The sequence below is a fragment of the Cervus canadensis genome, chromosome 6 (assembly GCF_019320065.1).
Source record: "Cervus canadensis isolate Bull #8, Minnesota chromosome 6, ASM1932006v1, whole genome shotgun sequence".
NCBI lineage: Eukaryota > Metazoa > Chordata > Mammalia > Artiodactyla > Cervidae > Cervus > Cervus canadensis.
In genome coordinates this window covers 19,007,490-19,022,759 of record NC_057391.1, presented here as the reverse complement: position 1 = coordinate 19,022,759, position 15,270 = coordinate 19,007,490, and the positions used below count along the sequence as shown (strand labels likewise).

Here is a 15,270-nt window from a genome sequence, read left to right as displayed (position 1 = left end):
TAATAGTAGTGACTGTCAAGTTCTTAACCTTGAGACTGTCACCTCAGTGCCCCCTGTACTTTGAAACATTCATCTCCCTGTCTCAGACACTCCCTCTAATCCCCTCAGACACTGATGCCAGGAAAGGTGTCAGAGCAGCGGTTCTCAAACTTGATTTTAAGGTATATGAAATGTGCCCTAGGCATCAGGCTTATTAAAAGCACTCCAGATGAGTATAGTGTCTTAGTGGAGACTTCAGTGCCCCCTGCCCAGTGGTTTCACCTGCAGGAAAAGAAAAGGCCTCGTCCGTGGAAGGCAGCACTAGTCCCAGACTGCTCTAGTCCTCACATCAGTGGTGAATCTACTCTGTATAATTACTGAGCCAAAAAGCCAACATCTTTCTTGCTTCTGTCTTGGCCGTCTTGTATTGCTTCTTGGGCTTGGCCCTTGGCTAGCAGTATATCTTAACTCTCCGTCTACCTTCAGCCAAACTTATATTTTTGCCTATAGAAAATTTGTCTCTGGGATTTGATAGGTTGCCTGAAGGAAGCAGAGAGACCATCTCTACATTATCAGTGTGTTATATGATGAGACACTGTACAGTATCTTTTAAGGGTGGAGTTTCTTTGAAAATTAGTTGCACGATTATGAATTTGCTTTGAAAAATGAGCAGCGCAGGTAAGGGGCCCCATACCTTGATCCCTATCTCAGCTCTGTTGTGTTAACTTTATTTAACCTTCAGTTCAGTGCAGTTGCTCAGTCGTGTCCAACTCTTTGCGACCCCGTGGACTACAGCACGCCAGGTTTCCCCGTTCATTACCAACTCCCGGAGCTCACTCAAACTCATGTCCATTAAGTCGGTGATGCCATCCATTCATCTCATCCTCTGTTGTTCCCTTCTCCTCCTGCCTTCAGTCTTTCCCAGCATCAGGGTCTTTTTCGACGAGTCAGTTCTTCACTTCAACTAAAAATACCTCCATTGCCTAAGCTGACACTCTGTACATCCACCAGCCTAGCAGAGAAGCTGGATGTTTTTCTCTAAGTGCCTGCAGCTTAGGCAGCAGAAGGTCCTGAGGAACATGCCTTTGTCCTCAGCCAAAGGCCCAGATAATGAGATCGGGTCAGGTATCGGTGGGCAACCCAAGACTTGGAGAGGGCCACATGGTGGGCCCAGTGTTGCATTCATCAGGACCCTAGAAGGGTCCATCCAGTAATTCATGGGATTTAGAGTATGTAGCTAATAAGGCCAGATCATGAGTTAATTTCCAAGTGGGTCTGTGATCTCTTTTAAAGATCTTTACTACTTCTTTGCTACCTCATCTGTGCCTTCCTGAGAAGGTAAAGGGAAGTAAGCAGTATTTACTCTGTTCAACTCCTCAGACCTACCTGCAGACCAACAGGACCTGTTTAAGTAGCTCCTTATTAAATGGCAAGCCCATATAAGGCAAGGTACCATAATCAATATAAATAGGCCATTATTCAGTATAATTTGTCAGTATCTGACATAAGTAAACTTTATTAGAGCTATAAACGAGAGTCCTGTTTATATCAGCAAACAGGGAGAAGACATAATATTCAGCATCTCTTTGATTTCTTAGAACTCAAACACCTGCCTTAGCCTAAACTTTCCCTGACTGAAAATGAAATTTAAATATTTATTTTTGACACTGGGCTCCAAGAGTGTGCTAGATTAATAGAGAGATGTAAATTAATCCTCATAAGACCTCTGTGAATTGTGAGTATTTTATTCCCATTTTACAGAAGTAAATACTGAAACTCAAAGGATTTTAAATGACCCACCTTGGGTTACTCAGTGAGTAATAGAGTCTCAGTAGAGCCAAATTTCTCTGCTTGAAGTCCAAGACGCTTTACATTATAATATATGAAGTACAGTAGTTAAATTATAGCAGATAGATCAGTCCCTCCTCTGGTCTAGAGTGTTCTAATACATCTGCAAGCAAAGATAACATTTGGGCAGTTTGCTTTGCAGTTACCAGTAATGCATGTTGTATATTTTTATTGTTTGTGGACTCTGTTCTAGTTTGGTTTATTTCCCTTTCTGTTTGGTAAAGAACAAAGAACATGGCCTCTGGAATCAGAAATTCCTGAACTTGGATTTTGGCTTTACCTTTTATTAGCAGTATAATTTTAGTTCTTAAAAACTTTACCAAACTTGAGTTTTCTAATCTATAAAAATGGGGTAATATCTGCATCATTGGGTGATTATATTAATCTGTTGCTGCATAATAAGTTATCCCCAAAATCAGTGGCTTAAAACAACAAATACTACCTCACTGTTTCTGTGGGTCAGGAATTCTGGAGCAGGTTAGTGGGGTGCTTCTGACTCAGGGTCTCTCAGGTTGTTGGCTGGGGCTGGAAGATCTGTTTCCCAGATGACTGCCTCAGTGACTGTGCAGAAGGCCTTAATTCCTCACTTTGTGGGCCTCTCCATGGCCTGTTTGAGTGTCTTCCTAGTATGGCAGCTGACCTCCCCCAGAGTGTGTGATTGGGAGAAAGAGAGAAACAGCATATGCATGCACAGAAAGCCACTTTGTATTTTGTAAACTAGTTTCCAAAGTTGTACGCCTTTTTATATATATACATACATACAGAAAAAACATTTTATAAATACGTGTATGTATAACATATGCTATATTTTATTCTTTAGAATCAGGTCACTAAGTCCAGCCCACACTCAAGGGGAGGGAAATTGGGCTCCACCTCATGAAGGGAAGAATATCAAATAATTTGTGGATTATTTAAAAGGTAGCCTCTGTGCCCTAAGAGTCCCCTTCTTTGACCACTGCTGACGTGTTCTGAGAGTTCAGTTACCTTTCTTGCTGTTAGTCTGCCATCTAGCTCAGCTGGTGGGGCAAGAACAGGTTTTCTGATTGAGCAGCTCCCCTAAAGAACAGAGAGAAGTGACCTACTTCATTGACGCAAAGGCTGAAGTGATAGTTGTTATAATCATTCCTTATAAGGGTAAAGTGATGTAACCTGCGTTAATTTCCTGTCTGCCTAGTATACTAGTGATACTTCCACCAATCCAAGGGTGAATAATCAGGGCATTTTCTTTTGAGTACATTAGGAAGAGGGGATATTATTCCTAAGCTTCACTCAGTATTCTTTGCCGAGTTGAGAAAGCAGCAGTAGATCTAACCATGAAAACTTGTAGGCTTTACTATGTAAACATGGCCAACAAAGGGTGGGGGTGGGGCGGGGGGGCGCAATAAGTTCCTGTTGTCTCTGCATCTAATAGCCTTTTAGGCACCTTCCTGTCTGTAAATAGAAGCCTCCATAGAAACTGGAGTAGATGAATGAAAGGAGGGTGTGGTGTTTTCAACCTGAGCACCGAGGTAGGTAGGACTGAAAGACCAAAACCCAGGTCTTGGTCTTCAAGAGTAGTAGCTTTTTAGAGACTGTATAGCCATAAACCAACTCAGGTTTTAGTCTTCTAAGTGGTTCTTATGTATAATCTTGGGGATGAGTCTCCAAGGCAAAATCTGATGTTGCTGAATTCACAGCACTACTGGAATTAGTCAAGTAACTGAAAGTGAAAGTCACTCAATCGTGACCGACTCTTTGTGACCCCATGGACTATTGAGTCCATGAAATTCTCCAGGCCAAACTACAGAGTGGGTAGCCTATCCTTTCTCCAGTGACTCTTCCTGACCCAGGAATCGAATTGGGGTCTGCTGCATTGCAGGCGGATTGTTTATCAACTGACCTAACAGGGAAGCACTTAACTGGGCCAGAGTAAATAGAGTTGAGTATTCTCTGTGGGGCAAAGGAGAATGAAAGTGGAAAAAAACATCACATGTAAGCCAATTTCTGAAAGTTATATCTCAACCATTTCCCTGAGCTCTGGACTTGATATTCAACTGCCTACTTGACAACTTTACTTGGATGTTAAATTAAGTCCTAAACTTAACATTTCCTAAACTTTGAACTCCTGGTTTTTTATTACCATCATTGCTTTATCCCTAAGCAAAACAAAATAAAACAAACCAACGACAAAAAAAATAGCCATGCTAATTCTTCTTCAGTCTTCCTCATCTCAGTAACTGGCAATTCCATTCTTGAAGTTACTCAGACCAGAAACCTTGGGGTCATGCTTGGCTCCTTTTTCTCTCACGTTCTACCTTCAGTCCATTAACAAATATATTAACCTATAAAATATCCAGAATTCCTCACTTTTACTGCTGCTGCCCTCATCCAAACCTCCCCCTCCCCCTTTCTGGATTGTTCTCAGAACCTCCTAATTGATCTTACTTCCACTATTCTCTCTCTACAATTGTTGTCCACATAGTAGCCAGAGGGAGCCTGTTAAAACATAGAGATAATTTCATACCTACGCTTAGTATTCACCAGTGGCTTCCCAGCTGACTTAGAGTAAATGCCAAAGCAATTGTCGGACAATGTATGTCCTACAAAATCCTATCATGTCTAGGCTCCATTCTCTGATTTAATCTCTTACCATCATCCCCTTGGTTACTGTTTCAGCCAAATTCCTCCATGCTGTTCGTTACACATAACAAGCACATTTCTGCCCCAAAGCTTTTGCCTTTCCCTCTACTTGGAGTGTTCCTCCTGCAGATACATGTGGCTTACTCTTTTATTTTCTTCATGACTGTGCTAAAATTCACTTTATCAGAAAGGCCTTCTCCTGCCACTCTGTGACGAATTTGGCACATGATGAGTGCTCAACAAATGTTTGTCCAATGAATGAAACATACTAGAGGTACAGTGTGGTAGCTCTTCTGCTTGTTGTGTCTCCCTGCTCCCCCATGATGGCGTGTTAGTATGCTGTGGAGCTTGCTCCTTGGAGTGCTTAAGTAGTTCTTAATATTTACTGACTGCAGAAAGCTCTGAGGAAGAGTGACCAGGTTAAACATTAGGCCTGAGAGGTGATTGATCCACTGTGGAAGAAATTTGGCATGTGGAGAACTTGAGCCAGCCTGACTCATTCCCTTCTGTAGTGAGGAGTTGTGGCTGGGAAAACAAAAAGACATTTCCTTTATAATATCCTATCTGGAAAACACCTCACACTGAGTGGTAATGACCAGGTTTTCATTTGGCAGGTTGTAGAGGTGGCTTGGGGCCTTGATCATTCTTTTCCTATCCAGGTGCCTCAGGAGGTGGTCTTAGGAAGCACAGTGTGAGAGGAGCAGGACATGGGATTATTTTTAAGCCAAGAAAAACCAAGCCAATCAGAAGGAAAACATGGGATTCAGCCCATGGTATAATTATACAGGCTTTTACAGTCTCAAAATGACATTTATCTGTCTATGTAAGACACTGCATATAGGCAGGGGCTAGAAATAACTCCATCTGATGATGGGTATAAAATTCAAGCATAGAATAATTAAATAACTCGCAAAACTGGAATTTGGACCAGGCCTGTTGATTCTCTTTCGCATTTTGGCCAACAAAGCGATGTCTGGCCTACTTTGAGTTTTATTGCTTTCAGATTAGTAGAACTGATGTGGTAAGGTGGAAATTTATAGTTAAGATAAAAGAAGGCCAAATTCAAAGAATTAGCTCTCATCTCAGGCTTCTTGGGTCCTTGAACTTTATCTAATATTTAAGCCACATATGCTGCTTATTTTTTCCTAAATGATCATGAAAAGCAGAGACCAACAGCTTCCAGCATGTCTAGAAATTTCCTGAAGATTTGGTTCATTGAGATAACTGCAAATCAGGTGTATAAATCAGATTCTTAAGTCATTAAAACAACCGTGTGAGACACTGGTTGAATTTCCTGTTCATTTCTTTCTTCTCTTGTGAAGACTGGTTTGCTGGATTCCCTATTTTCTGGGAGAAGCTTGGCTATTGATATTCCTTGGGTAGCTTCTCCAAGCATTTATCATTCATTGTTTTTATATACCTTACAATAGGACTTGATTTTAGGTGTTTGATCTCAGGGCTCTCTCATTTCCTTAACATAATATATGGCATTTGATATAATACATAATTACTGCTAATGCAGGTGTTGTGAGAAAAAAACCATGACTGGCAGAGAAGATAATAGCTTCTGTTTACATTTCTTTAAAGGATGGCTTAATTTATACAGTTGCACCTCTGTTGTCTTCCAGTAGGTTGTAGAACCACCCATATTATTAGTAGAGCTTCACATATAGTAATCCTGGTGCCTGCTTTGGTGGGTGGGAGGTTAGGGCATGGGATTGGTTCCATTGCTCTGTTCTGACCTGAAATGCATGTTATCGAAGCTGAATATGAGGGTGGGTCTAAAGACTGACTAAGAAGCAGGGCTCTGAGGCAGTAGCTGGGGCCTTGTATCCTGTTCAGCATAGGCTCCCATGGTAACGGTATTCAACACTTTGTCACAGCTGCTCCTGACATCACTGGCCACAAACGGAGTGAGAACAAGAATGAAGGGCAGGATGCCATGATGTACTGCAAATCAGTTGGCTACCCCCACCCAGAGTGGACATGGCACAAGAAGGAGAATGGTATGCTCGTGGTGAGTAGGAGGCAGCCCTGGCCCTCTGTGTGTGGGTGTCTGTGGTTGCTGGAGTTCTCCTGGGGCGCTCCAGACATCGGGACAAGTCTCTGCAACCTGCCATCCTAGCTGCCGTGGCTTGGGTCACCCTTTCTGGGGTCATGGTTATACCATGAATTTGAAGGGCACTGATAGTCTCTGCTCAGCATGGAATCCCTACATATGAATTTATTAAAACTGTCTGGTAAAAGGCTTGGCTGTTTGCCTTCAAGATAAGACACCCGAGAAGAGCTAACCCCAGTCTTAAAATTTTACTATTATTCTAGTCCATTTATCCTAGAGAAAATATTGTTCTTGAAGTGGTCTTCATGTATTTTTCTCATTTTTTAGGGAAGGCAAGGCAGTAAGAGCAGTTAATAGTATTATATATTCCTGAAACATATTAAATTACTGATTAGGAATTGAGACAATCTAAGGAGGCCCACTGGCAGCCTTAGGCATTGGAAATCTGGCAGTATCTGCTCCAGAAAAGTTCAAAGAAAACATCTTTTCCAATCTGTGGGATGACTCCTGATGGTATTGGGAGAGTCAAAACTTTAGACTCTTGATTAATGCTTGACCAATCTCCTATTCTCTCAGATGGGATGTCATACATTACTCTCCAGGCTTTGTATGCCTAGAACTATACTTTTCAGGCATCCTCTTTGATTGTCAGTCTTTAGAATCAGAAGGGACCCTAGAGATCATGTAATCCAGGTTCCTTAGAAAGGTTATAAAGATTAACCAAGGTAAATTGGTGGCGGACCACAAACGTTTCTTGCATATGATAGTACTTTAAAAATACCCTTTGAAACTATAAGCAAGGTGAAAAGACAGCCCTCAGAATGGGAGAAAATAGGAAATGAAACAACTAATAAAGGATTAATCTCCAAAATACACATGGCAGCTTATGCAGCTCAGTATCAGAAAAACAACCCAATCAAAAAGTGGGAGGAAGAACTAGACAGACATTTCTCTAAAGAAGACATAAAGATGGCTAAAGAACACATGAAAAAGTGCTCAACCTTGTACTAGAGAAATGCAAATCAAAACTACACTGAGGTATCATCTCACACTGGTCAGAATGGCCATCATCAAAAAAGTCTACAGGCAGTAAATGCTGGAGAGGGTATGGACAAAAGAGAACCCTCTTGCACTGTTCATGGGGATGCAAACTGATACAGCCACTATGGAAAACAGCATGGAGATTCCTTAAAAAACTAGGAATAAAACTGTCATATTACCTAGCAATCCCACTACTGGGCATGTACCCTCAGGAAACAGTAATTGAAAAAGACACATGTACCCCAGTGTTCATTGCAGCACTATTTACAATAGCTAAGACATGGAAGCAACTTAGATGTCCATCAACAGATGAATGGATAAAGAAACTGTGGTACATATACACAATGGAATATTACTCAGCTATAAAAAGGAATACACTTGAATCAGTTCTAATGAGGTGGATGAACCTAGAGCCTATTATACAGAGTGAAGTCAGTCAGAAAGAGAAAGACAAATATCATATATTAACATGTATATATGGAATCTAGAAAGATGATACTGATGATCCTATTGCAGGACAGCAGTGGAGACACAGACATAAAGAACAGACTTACGGTCACAGAGGGGGAGGGAGAGGATGGGATGACTTGAGAGGGTAGTATTGAAATATATACATTATGTAAAATAGATAGCCAGTGGGAATTCGCTGTATGATGCAGGAAATCCAAACGCTGGTGCTCTGTGACAGCCTAGAGGGGGTAGGATGCAGAGGGAGGTGGGAGGATGGCTTAAGAAGGAGGGGACATGTGTACACCAGTGACTAATTCATGTTGATGTATGGCAGAAACCATCACAATATTGTAAAGTAACTATCCTCCAATTGAAAATAAAATAAAAATTTAAAAACCCTTTGAAGGCTTGTGGACCAAAGATCATAAGTGAGAAATGTGGAATTAGTGAATGAGTAGAGCAGGAGTTAGAGGAGTTGGCAGCTTTTCAAATCCTAGGGTTGAAGTTTTCACAGAATAACTCTTAATTTTGAAGGCTATGAATATCTCATTTTAGCCAAACCCATACTTAAATGCAGACATGATTTATGCTATAGCTAGACATCATTCTGGAGATTATATTTACCTTTCTTCTCTACTGTTTCTGATTATCCTTCAGTTGCTGCATGTGAACTGACACAGAGTCAAATTTTTCCCCTGCTAGTATCCCAGGAGACCAGAGCTGCAAACCTGTTCCAGCTCCACCCAAACCCCTGGTCATACTCTCACCCCTGTCTTCCCACACATGCCTGGAGCATTCCTGTCTTGCTTGGTCAGCTCTCCTCTCCCACAGTCTAGTTCAAATGTTAGCTCTTCTCCAAGTTTCCGTGACTCTTCCTAGCAGTGTCCACTCAGTGCAGTGTGGCTCTATACATGCCCTCTGTTGGCGCTTCTTGCACGTTCCTGGGACCATCTCTTTGGAGGTCTGGTTCCCTCTGGAGGTCATTTTTGTGTCATGCTCTCCCTTTCTCACCTTCCTCTTAGGTTGGATATAAAACATGTAGCATATATTAGTAAATATCTCTTAACTAAACCTTCCTTTAACCTTGTAATTCTGAAAGGAAGTGGAAGTTATGAATTTCCTCCATTCTGACTAGGAGCAAGTTCTTGGCATTGTTTGTAGGGGAAGTTTAGGGAAACTTTCCAGAATTCACCAAGTGTGAGGTAGATGTGCTGAATCTGAAGTCATCAAATAGGCCTGATGTTACCAGATACATACCTGACCATGGAGCTCACACCCTTTCTCCATCCTCTTTCTGGTTACGGAGTTCTTTCCTGGTGTTTGGAGCAACATCTTCCAGATTAAGTCATCTTTTCTGGGTCTGCAGGGAAGGATGTCCCTTCACTTCATTAAAATTGGAGAAGTCCTCATTCTGCTGGAAGCTTATTGATTGGTTGTTGTTGAGATTGAAGGGAAGTCAGTGATCAAGTGTTCAAAGTTGCTTGGACAAAAATGACACTAGACACTGCTTCCTGATCCAGTTCAGTGTTTTGCTTAGGATGGAGAAAAGTGTCACCCTGTGTTGGGCACTAATTCACCTACTCTGATCTTTGTGTGTTCTCACTTTTTTGCTCCTGAGTAGGATATTGTCAATACCTCTGGCCGCTTCATCATCATCAACAGGGAAAATTACACTGAGCTGAGCATCACGAACCTGCAGATCACAGAAGACCCTGGCGAGTATGAATGTAATGCTACCAACTCCATTGGCTCTTCCTCCATGGTCACCATCCTCAGGGTACGGAGCCACCTGGCCCCACTCTGGCCTTTCTTGGGAATTCTGGCAGAAATCATCATCCTTGTGGTGATCATTGTTGTATATGAAAAGAGGAAGAGGCCAGATGAAGTTCCTGACGGTAAGAGCATCCCTACAAAATAGCTGTAATGTTGGGGCTGGTTCCTTGGGGGTGGTTTCCAAGCACCCAAAGAGGACTATAAGGATATTGGGATTCAGTCCCAAAAGGAGAGAAGGAAAAATTCTTATACTGGTTCCTCATCCCCTACCCCTAAGATTAGCCACTTCGAGCTATAATTGTTAGCTCTGTCCTTCCATGTGGGTGTTCTCAAACCCCAGTCCCTTCTGCCCTTCAGGCCCCTTGTGGGGAATGGGCAGTGGTCAGTCTCTTTGTTCAGCTCTGTCCTCCTCCAATACAGATCATCAGGCAGATTGAGCTTGAGGAGAATCCAAGTCAAGCCTAGAAGCCACCCCAAGATCGCAGGCCACCTGGCCTTTTCAGGCAGATTTAAGGTATCTGATTGGTTGTCACATGGTTGCCTGGTGTAGCCCCTATAGGTAACTGCACCAGTCTAGTCAAACTGTTCTTGGGATAAGCCATGGGAACAGGCCACCCTTTGGTTCCCTTGGTTGGCCTCTTCAGAAGGTTTTCAAGGTTCCTGGTGAAGCAGGCCCCTGCCATTTGGCTTTTTGTCTGTCTCACAAAGAATGGTGGAGAGCATCTGACGCATCACCACCCCCAGTTAAAACAAATAGCAAAGCAGTACTGTCTGGCGTCCCAGCCTGAGCAGGACTCTCAGACTGGCCCAGGGTCAGAGAAGTAAGTGAATAAGAGCAGCAGAACGACAGCCAATTGTTAGGCATTGGAAAGAACAAGAATCTTAGATTGATAGACATACCTAGAGTCAGAGAAGGTTCTGGAAGTTTCTGTGTTTTTGTTATGGATGTTTCATTTCTAACTCTCTGATTGTAATTGGCGGGGGAGACTGCTGATTGAGACTCGCACCCATGGTACTTCAGATTCCTAACTAGCTCCCCCAGCTCCATCCTCCAGCCCTATAATATTGTCAGCAAAAACAAATAATTGACCAGCCAGCCATGATCACCCTTTGCCTGTCACTGATTGGACTGGAAGAGTGTGCCCCTAGGCTCAGCGGGGGCCAGCTCTGGGTGACAGGGAGGATGTCAACTCCAGTCTGGCCGTTCTGGGCCCATGCTTGTGTACTGGAGTGCTGTGCCCTGCCCCAGAGAGCGGTCTGTGTTCTTGTGGCTGGCCAGCGGGATGCGCTGCCTGCCATGTGTGTCAGTGGAGAATGCTCAGGGACATCTGGTGCTCCCTTAGAAGGAGTGCGGCCCTGAGGGCATGCCAGTGGCTTCAGATTCTCTGGAAGGACGCGTTTGAGGGCAGCAGCCACCTCCCCTTCTTTTCCTCTTTTCTCAGCAGCTCCTCAGTCTCTTTGCTTGCACTTGGTAGAGGGAGGATTGTAGTGAGGTTGGTGACAAGGTTTTTTGTTGAAACTAATAATGTATTTGGACGTCCATCCAAGGGTACGTTGAGCAATGAACTAGATGGAGGAACGGGATGGACACAGCTGGAAGCAGACGGGCCTGTGCAAATTCCTGGGCTTGTTCTGTGCGACTCAGCGTTTCCTGGGATTTTTTACTTTCCTTCTCTTGGGTCCACAGAACTGCTATTCTATGAAGTAAAACTGCTTTCTTAGGCTTATCATGTATGAGTAATGCTTGTTTCTCAAAATTTCTCTTTCTTAGTGCAAATTAGGACTTCCAAAGCAGAGTACCTATGTTTAGATCTGAGAGTAAAGGGGAAGAGTTGCCTGCCAGTGTGTTTTCAGTGTTGGCTTACTAGGAGTGGTTTTCTCTCACTCCTGAAAAGAGCTTTTTCATTCCCTCTGAATGGTTTTGCTTTGTTAAATATCACCTTTCTTGGCTTCTGTTTTGGAAAGGTTGAGATGCAAAAAGTCAGTAGAAAAAGGTAAAAATGAGCTTCCAAACTTTATTTTTTAACTTTTAAGACAAGGCTGGCTGCTCCTCTGTTGGCAGAGTGACACATTGGCTTAGCCTGTCCCTGTCAGAGATTCTAGTGGTTTTTGCAGGAAGCCATTTCACTTACCAGGTTGCTGTCCCAGTATGTATGGAAGACCTCAGTGCTAACATGAGGAATGGTTAGTATTGATTCTGACAACTGCAAGCACCTGTCCGAGGTAGCAGCTATCTTTTTTTTAAGAGCTCTATGGCAGTTGAACACAAATGGGGACGAGTTTCTAATAAGAGACATCTGTGGCCAGCAAAACTCATGAACAGCTTCCTAAGGGGAAAGTACTTCTTTTAAGATAAATTATTATGGAGAGTGAGTGAATCCTGTATAAAAGAGGACTGCAGGGTAAGTGCAAAGTAAAACCGTCTTGCTCTAGTGTCTTAGAAAAATGCTGTAATGCAAGCAGCTTTTACTTTGTTGTTGTTGTTGAACTGGTGTGAAAAATCTGGGATACTGGGATTATTGCAGTTTGCCTGCTCTCCATTCCCCTCCTGACGGCCAGCACGGTCCAGGCTCCATTCTCTGTCATCCCCTTGCCCTTGCTTGAACATTTCCATCCCATAGTTTTCTCCTTTGTCTTCCTCCTTTTCTCAGACTCCTCCCTATTCCTGCCCTCCCCTTGTTTCTTTTCTTCTGGAAGTAATTTTTTTAAAAAAGTTCCTCCATGAGTTTTCCTTATGCTGTGTCTTTTTCTTCTTTAGCCAGTTTCCCCTCAACTCCTGTGCAATTCACAAGAGCAAACTCACCTCATGTGCTTTCCTCCCATCTGCCCTGCCTCAGATTTACATACAGATATATGCATATACTCCTTTTGGGAATGAATGAAGAGGTACATTATACCTGATACAGATTTGGAATTTTAGAGGTGATAAATTTTTTACCTATCAAATGACCGTTCATAGCTCTGTGTTGACTTATTTATACCATTGTGAAAATTGTTTCTTTTTTTTAAAGAGGCCTGACATGCTTTTTCTCTGCCAGTGGGTATACTATTATCAAAATACAACAATAATGCATTTCTAACTCAACCTTTTTTATATGAAAAAAGTTTATATAAAAGTCATATATAAAGTTTGGGCAGTTTGTGAGTTTTTGGTAACTCACCACTGTATTAGAAAAGCACTAAGGGAATAATACAAAAGTATAAAAACACACAAATTTCAACTTACATAGTTCAGCCTGTGTTTCACTAGAAAAGCAAATACTGCTTTAGATTTCTCACGTAGAAAATAGGGTGTTAAGGTTTAGCTGCTTTTTAGGTAAAGAAAAAGGCCCATGACTTTTTGTTTACTAGAAAAAGTAGAGTATTTTTAGGACATTTTGTAAGTGAAACTTATATCTAAATCCCTTAGGTCCCTATTACGGTGTCTTTGAGGATTATCTGCTTGTCACCTTTTGCTGTCAACATTTTTAGTAACAGATGAATCATGGAGCCAAGTGGGGGCTTTGTTTTTTTTTACTCACCTCCTGACTACATTCTTTGAAAATGTTAAATGCTATTTCTCTAAAAAGACTAGATACAACTAGCATCCCTCTAGTCTTCCATCCACCTTACTGCTGGACACATGTTTGGAGCACACCTGCTGTGTTGGTTCCCTGCTGACTGAACCCAGAGAGTGATTAGAGTAAGCTTTCAGATCTCTCCCCAGTACCCTGAGGAGATGGGGAATGAGCCTGCTCAGTTGTTGGGGCCTTCCGTTCTATTGCACATTTTACTGACCTTGAATGAAAACAGAAGCTGATTTAAGAAAAGTGCTGGCATCAAAGAGTTTTCTACATTCACCATTAGGGAGATAACCTTTATAAGCAAGTATAGGCACTTTTCCTTTAAGATACTGGTAGAAAAGATATTTGCAGTTTTGTGGGAACCATTTTTAGTGGCTGTGATGTATCCAAACTCTTTTTGACACTTCAGAATTAAGAGCTAGTCTAATGTGCCAAAATCAATTAGATGATCAAAACATTGGTAGCATATGAAGCTTTACAAAGGCCAGGAATGTTGGGAAAGAAATATGAATTTTAAAAATGATACACGAAACACATGTGTTGTCTCTTAACCAGGGGTCATCTGAGCCAGTAACAAGCTACCTTATGAGGAAAGTATAATAGAACTGAACAAGGAAGCAAATTGGAAGTAATTGTTAATCTTTCTTGGATTTTGTGCTACTCTGCTGAGATCTGGCAAAATTTAAGTGGTTTTAGAAACCATAAAAACTCATCCTCAGTGAGATGAGGCAGTGAAAAAGGAGCTTTGACCAGTCAACTCATTTTGACATTAAAGCCATCTTTTTTGAGGTGGTGGTATATCAAGTAAGCTGCTATTTACTAGGCATTGCAGAGCACCCTTCCAGATTCTGGGTCAATGTAGGGGAAGGGGAGTGAGGGTTCTAGTGCATTTGATTGGGTAGACAACATTCAGCTGAATCAGTGTTTGCAACAGCCCCACCAGGAACTTCACTCAAAGATGGATTCCAGAAGCATCTTGTTTCCATTATTCCCCAGCCCTCCTCTTCTCATCTAGTCAGTGGCTGTGAGTAATACCCAGCTGGAGAGAATAGTCATTGTTTAAGTGGCTGTCTTTTGGCCTGAGGGTTTGGGGGTATGTTGATACTTGTCGGTTACTATGACTTCTTTTTTTTCCCCCCTCAATTGCATCAAACCCTTAAAACATGGTGGTAAGTGAGTGATATGCATGCTTTTGGAGTTTGTTTAATCTCCGCTTCAGTCTATACGATGCACAGTTCATAATGTTAACACTTTTCTTCAAGTTTACTTCATTCACTTTCACAACTAATTTGGATTTCAGTTTGCTGTTTAATCCTCATTTACTTTAATTTTTGTACCTTTTTTCTGTAGTTCTGTTCTTTCCCTCTCTCCTGATTTCCCTGTTAGGGGTCAAGTTGTTGTTTTGTTTGACCTGTAAAGAGAGTGGTGCTGCAGATAGTGGTTCAGGTTAGGGAAATGGGAGACCTGAGGCTCTTTGTTCCTTGTAAATGTGAAAGTGAATTTGGGGAGAGAGATGAAGGGGCTGTGAGATGTAGACACTGTTGTGTACAGCAGCTGCTCCCACTTGCAGGCATGGCAGCGACACCAGAGCCACTCTTGCTAAAACCCCTTCATGCAGCCCTTTGCACGTTAATCGGCTTGTTGGGCTGGGAAATGACATTATTAGTCAGGCACCAGGGTGTACATACATCCACATTACTGAAGAAAGAAAAGCTCATGGTGTGAAGTGCTTGGGTTGGTGCTGACAGTGTCATGCTTTGAAAAGATGAGCTTGGCGATCGCGATTCCCTCTCCCCTGCTTTTTTTTCTCTTAAAATTGGGAGTAGATTGGTGATATTCTTGAATCAGCTATCTTGCTTTAGAATTTTGTATTTTCGGGTACACAGCCAGAGCACTAAAAATACTCTTAAGTTTGCTCCTGTCAGTCCCTGCAGTGCT

General features: G+C 42.2%; 1 protein-coding gene across 6 annotated transcripts in view; it reads left to right on the top strand.

Annotated features, from left to right (window-relative positions):
• The window catches only part of NPTN (neuroplastin), a 67,187-nt gene that overhangs the window by 44,882 nt on the left and 7,035 nt on the right, over nucleotides 1-15,270 (top strand). For all 6 annotated transcript variants that reach the window (XM_043471022.1, XM_043471020.1, XM_043471024.1 and 3 more), the window contains 2 exons: nucleotides 6,330-6,463; nucleotides 9,618-9,891. In XM_043471022.1, the coding sequence (XP_043326957.1) occupies nucleotides 6,330-6,463; nucleotides 9,618-9,891 (408 nt within the window). The remainder of the gene's footprint in view (nucleotides 1-6,329; nucleotides 6,464-9,617; nucleotides 9,892-15,270) is intronic.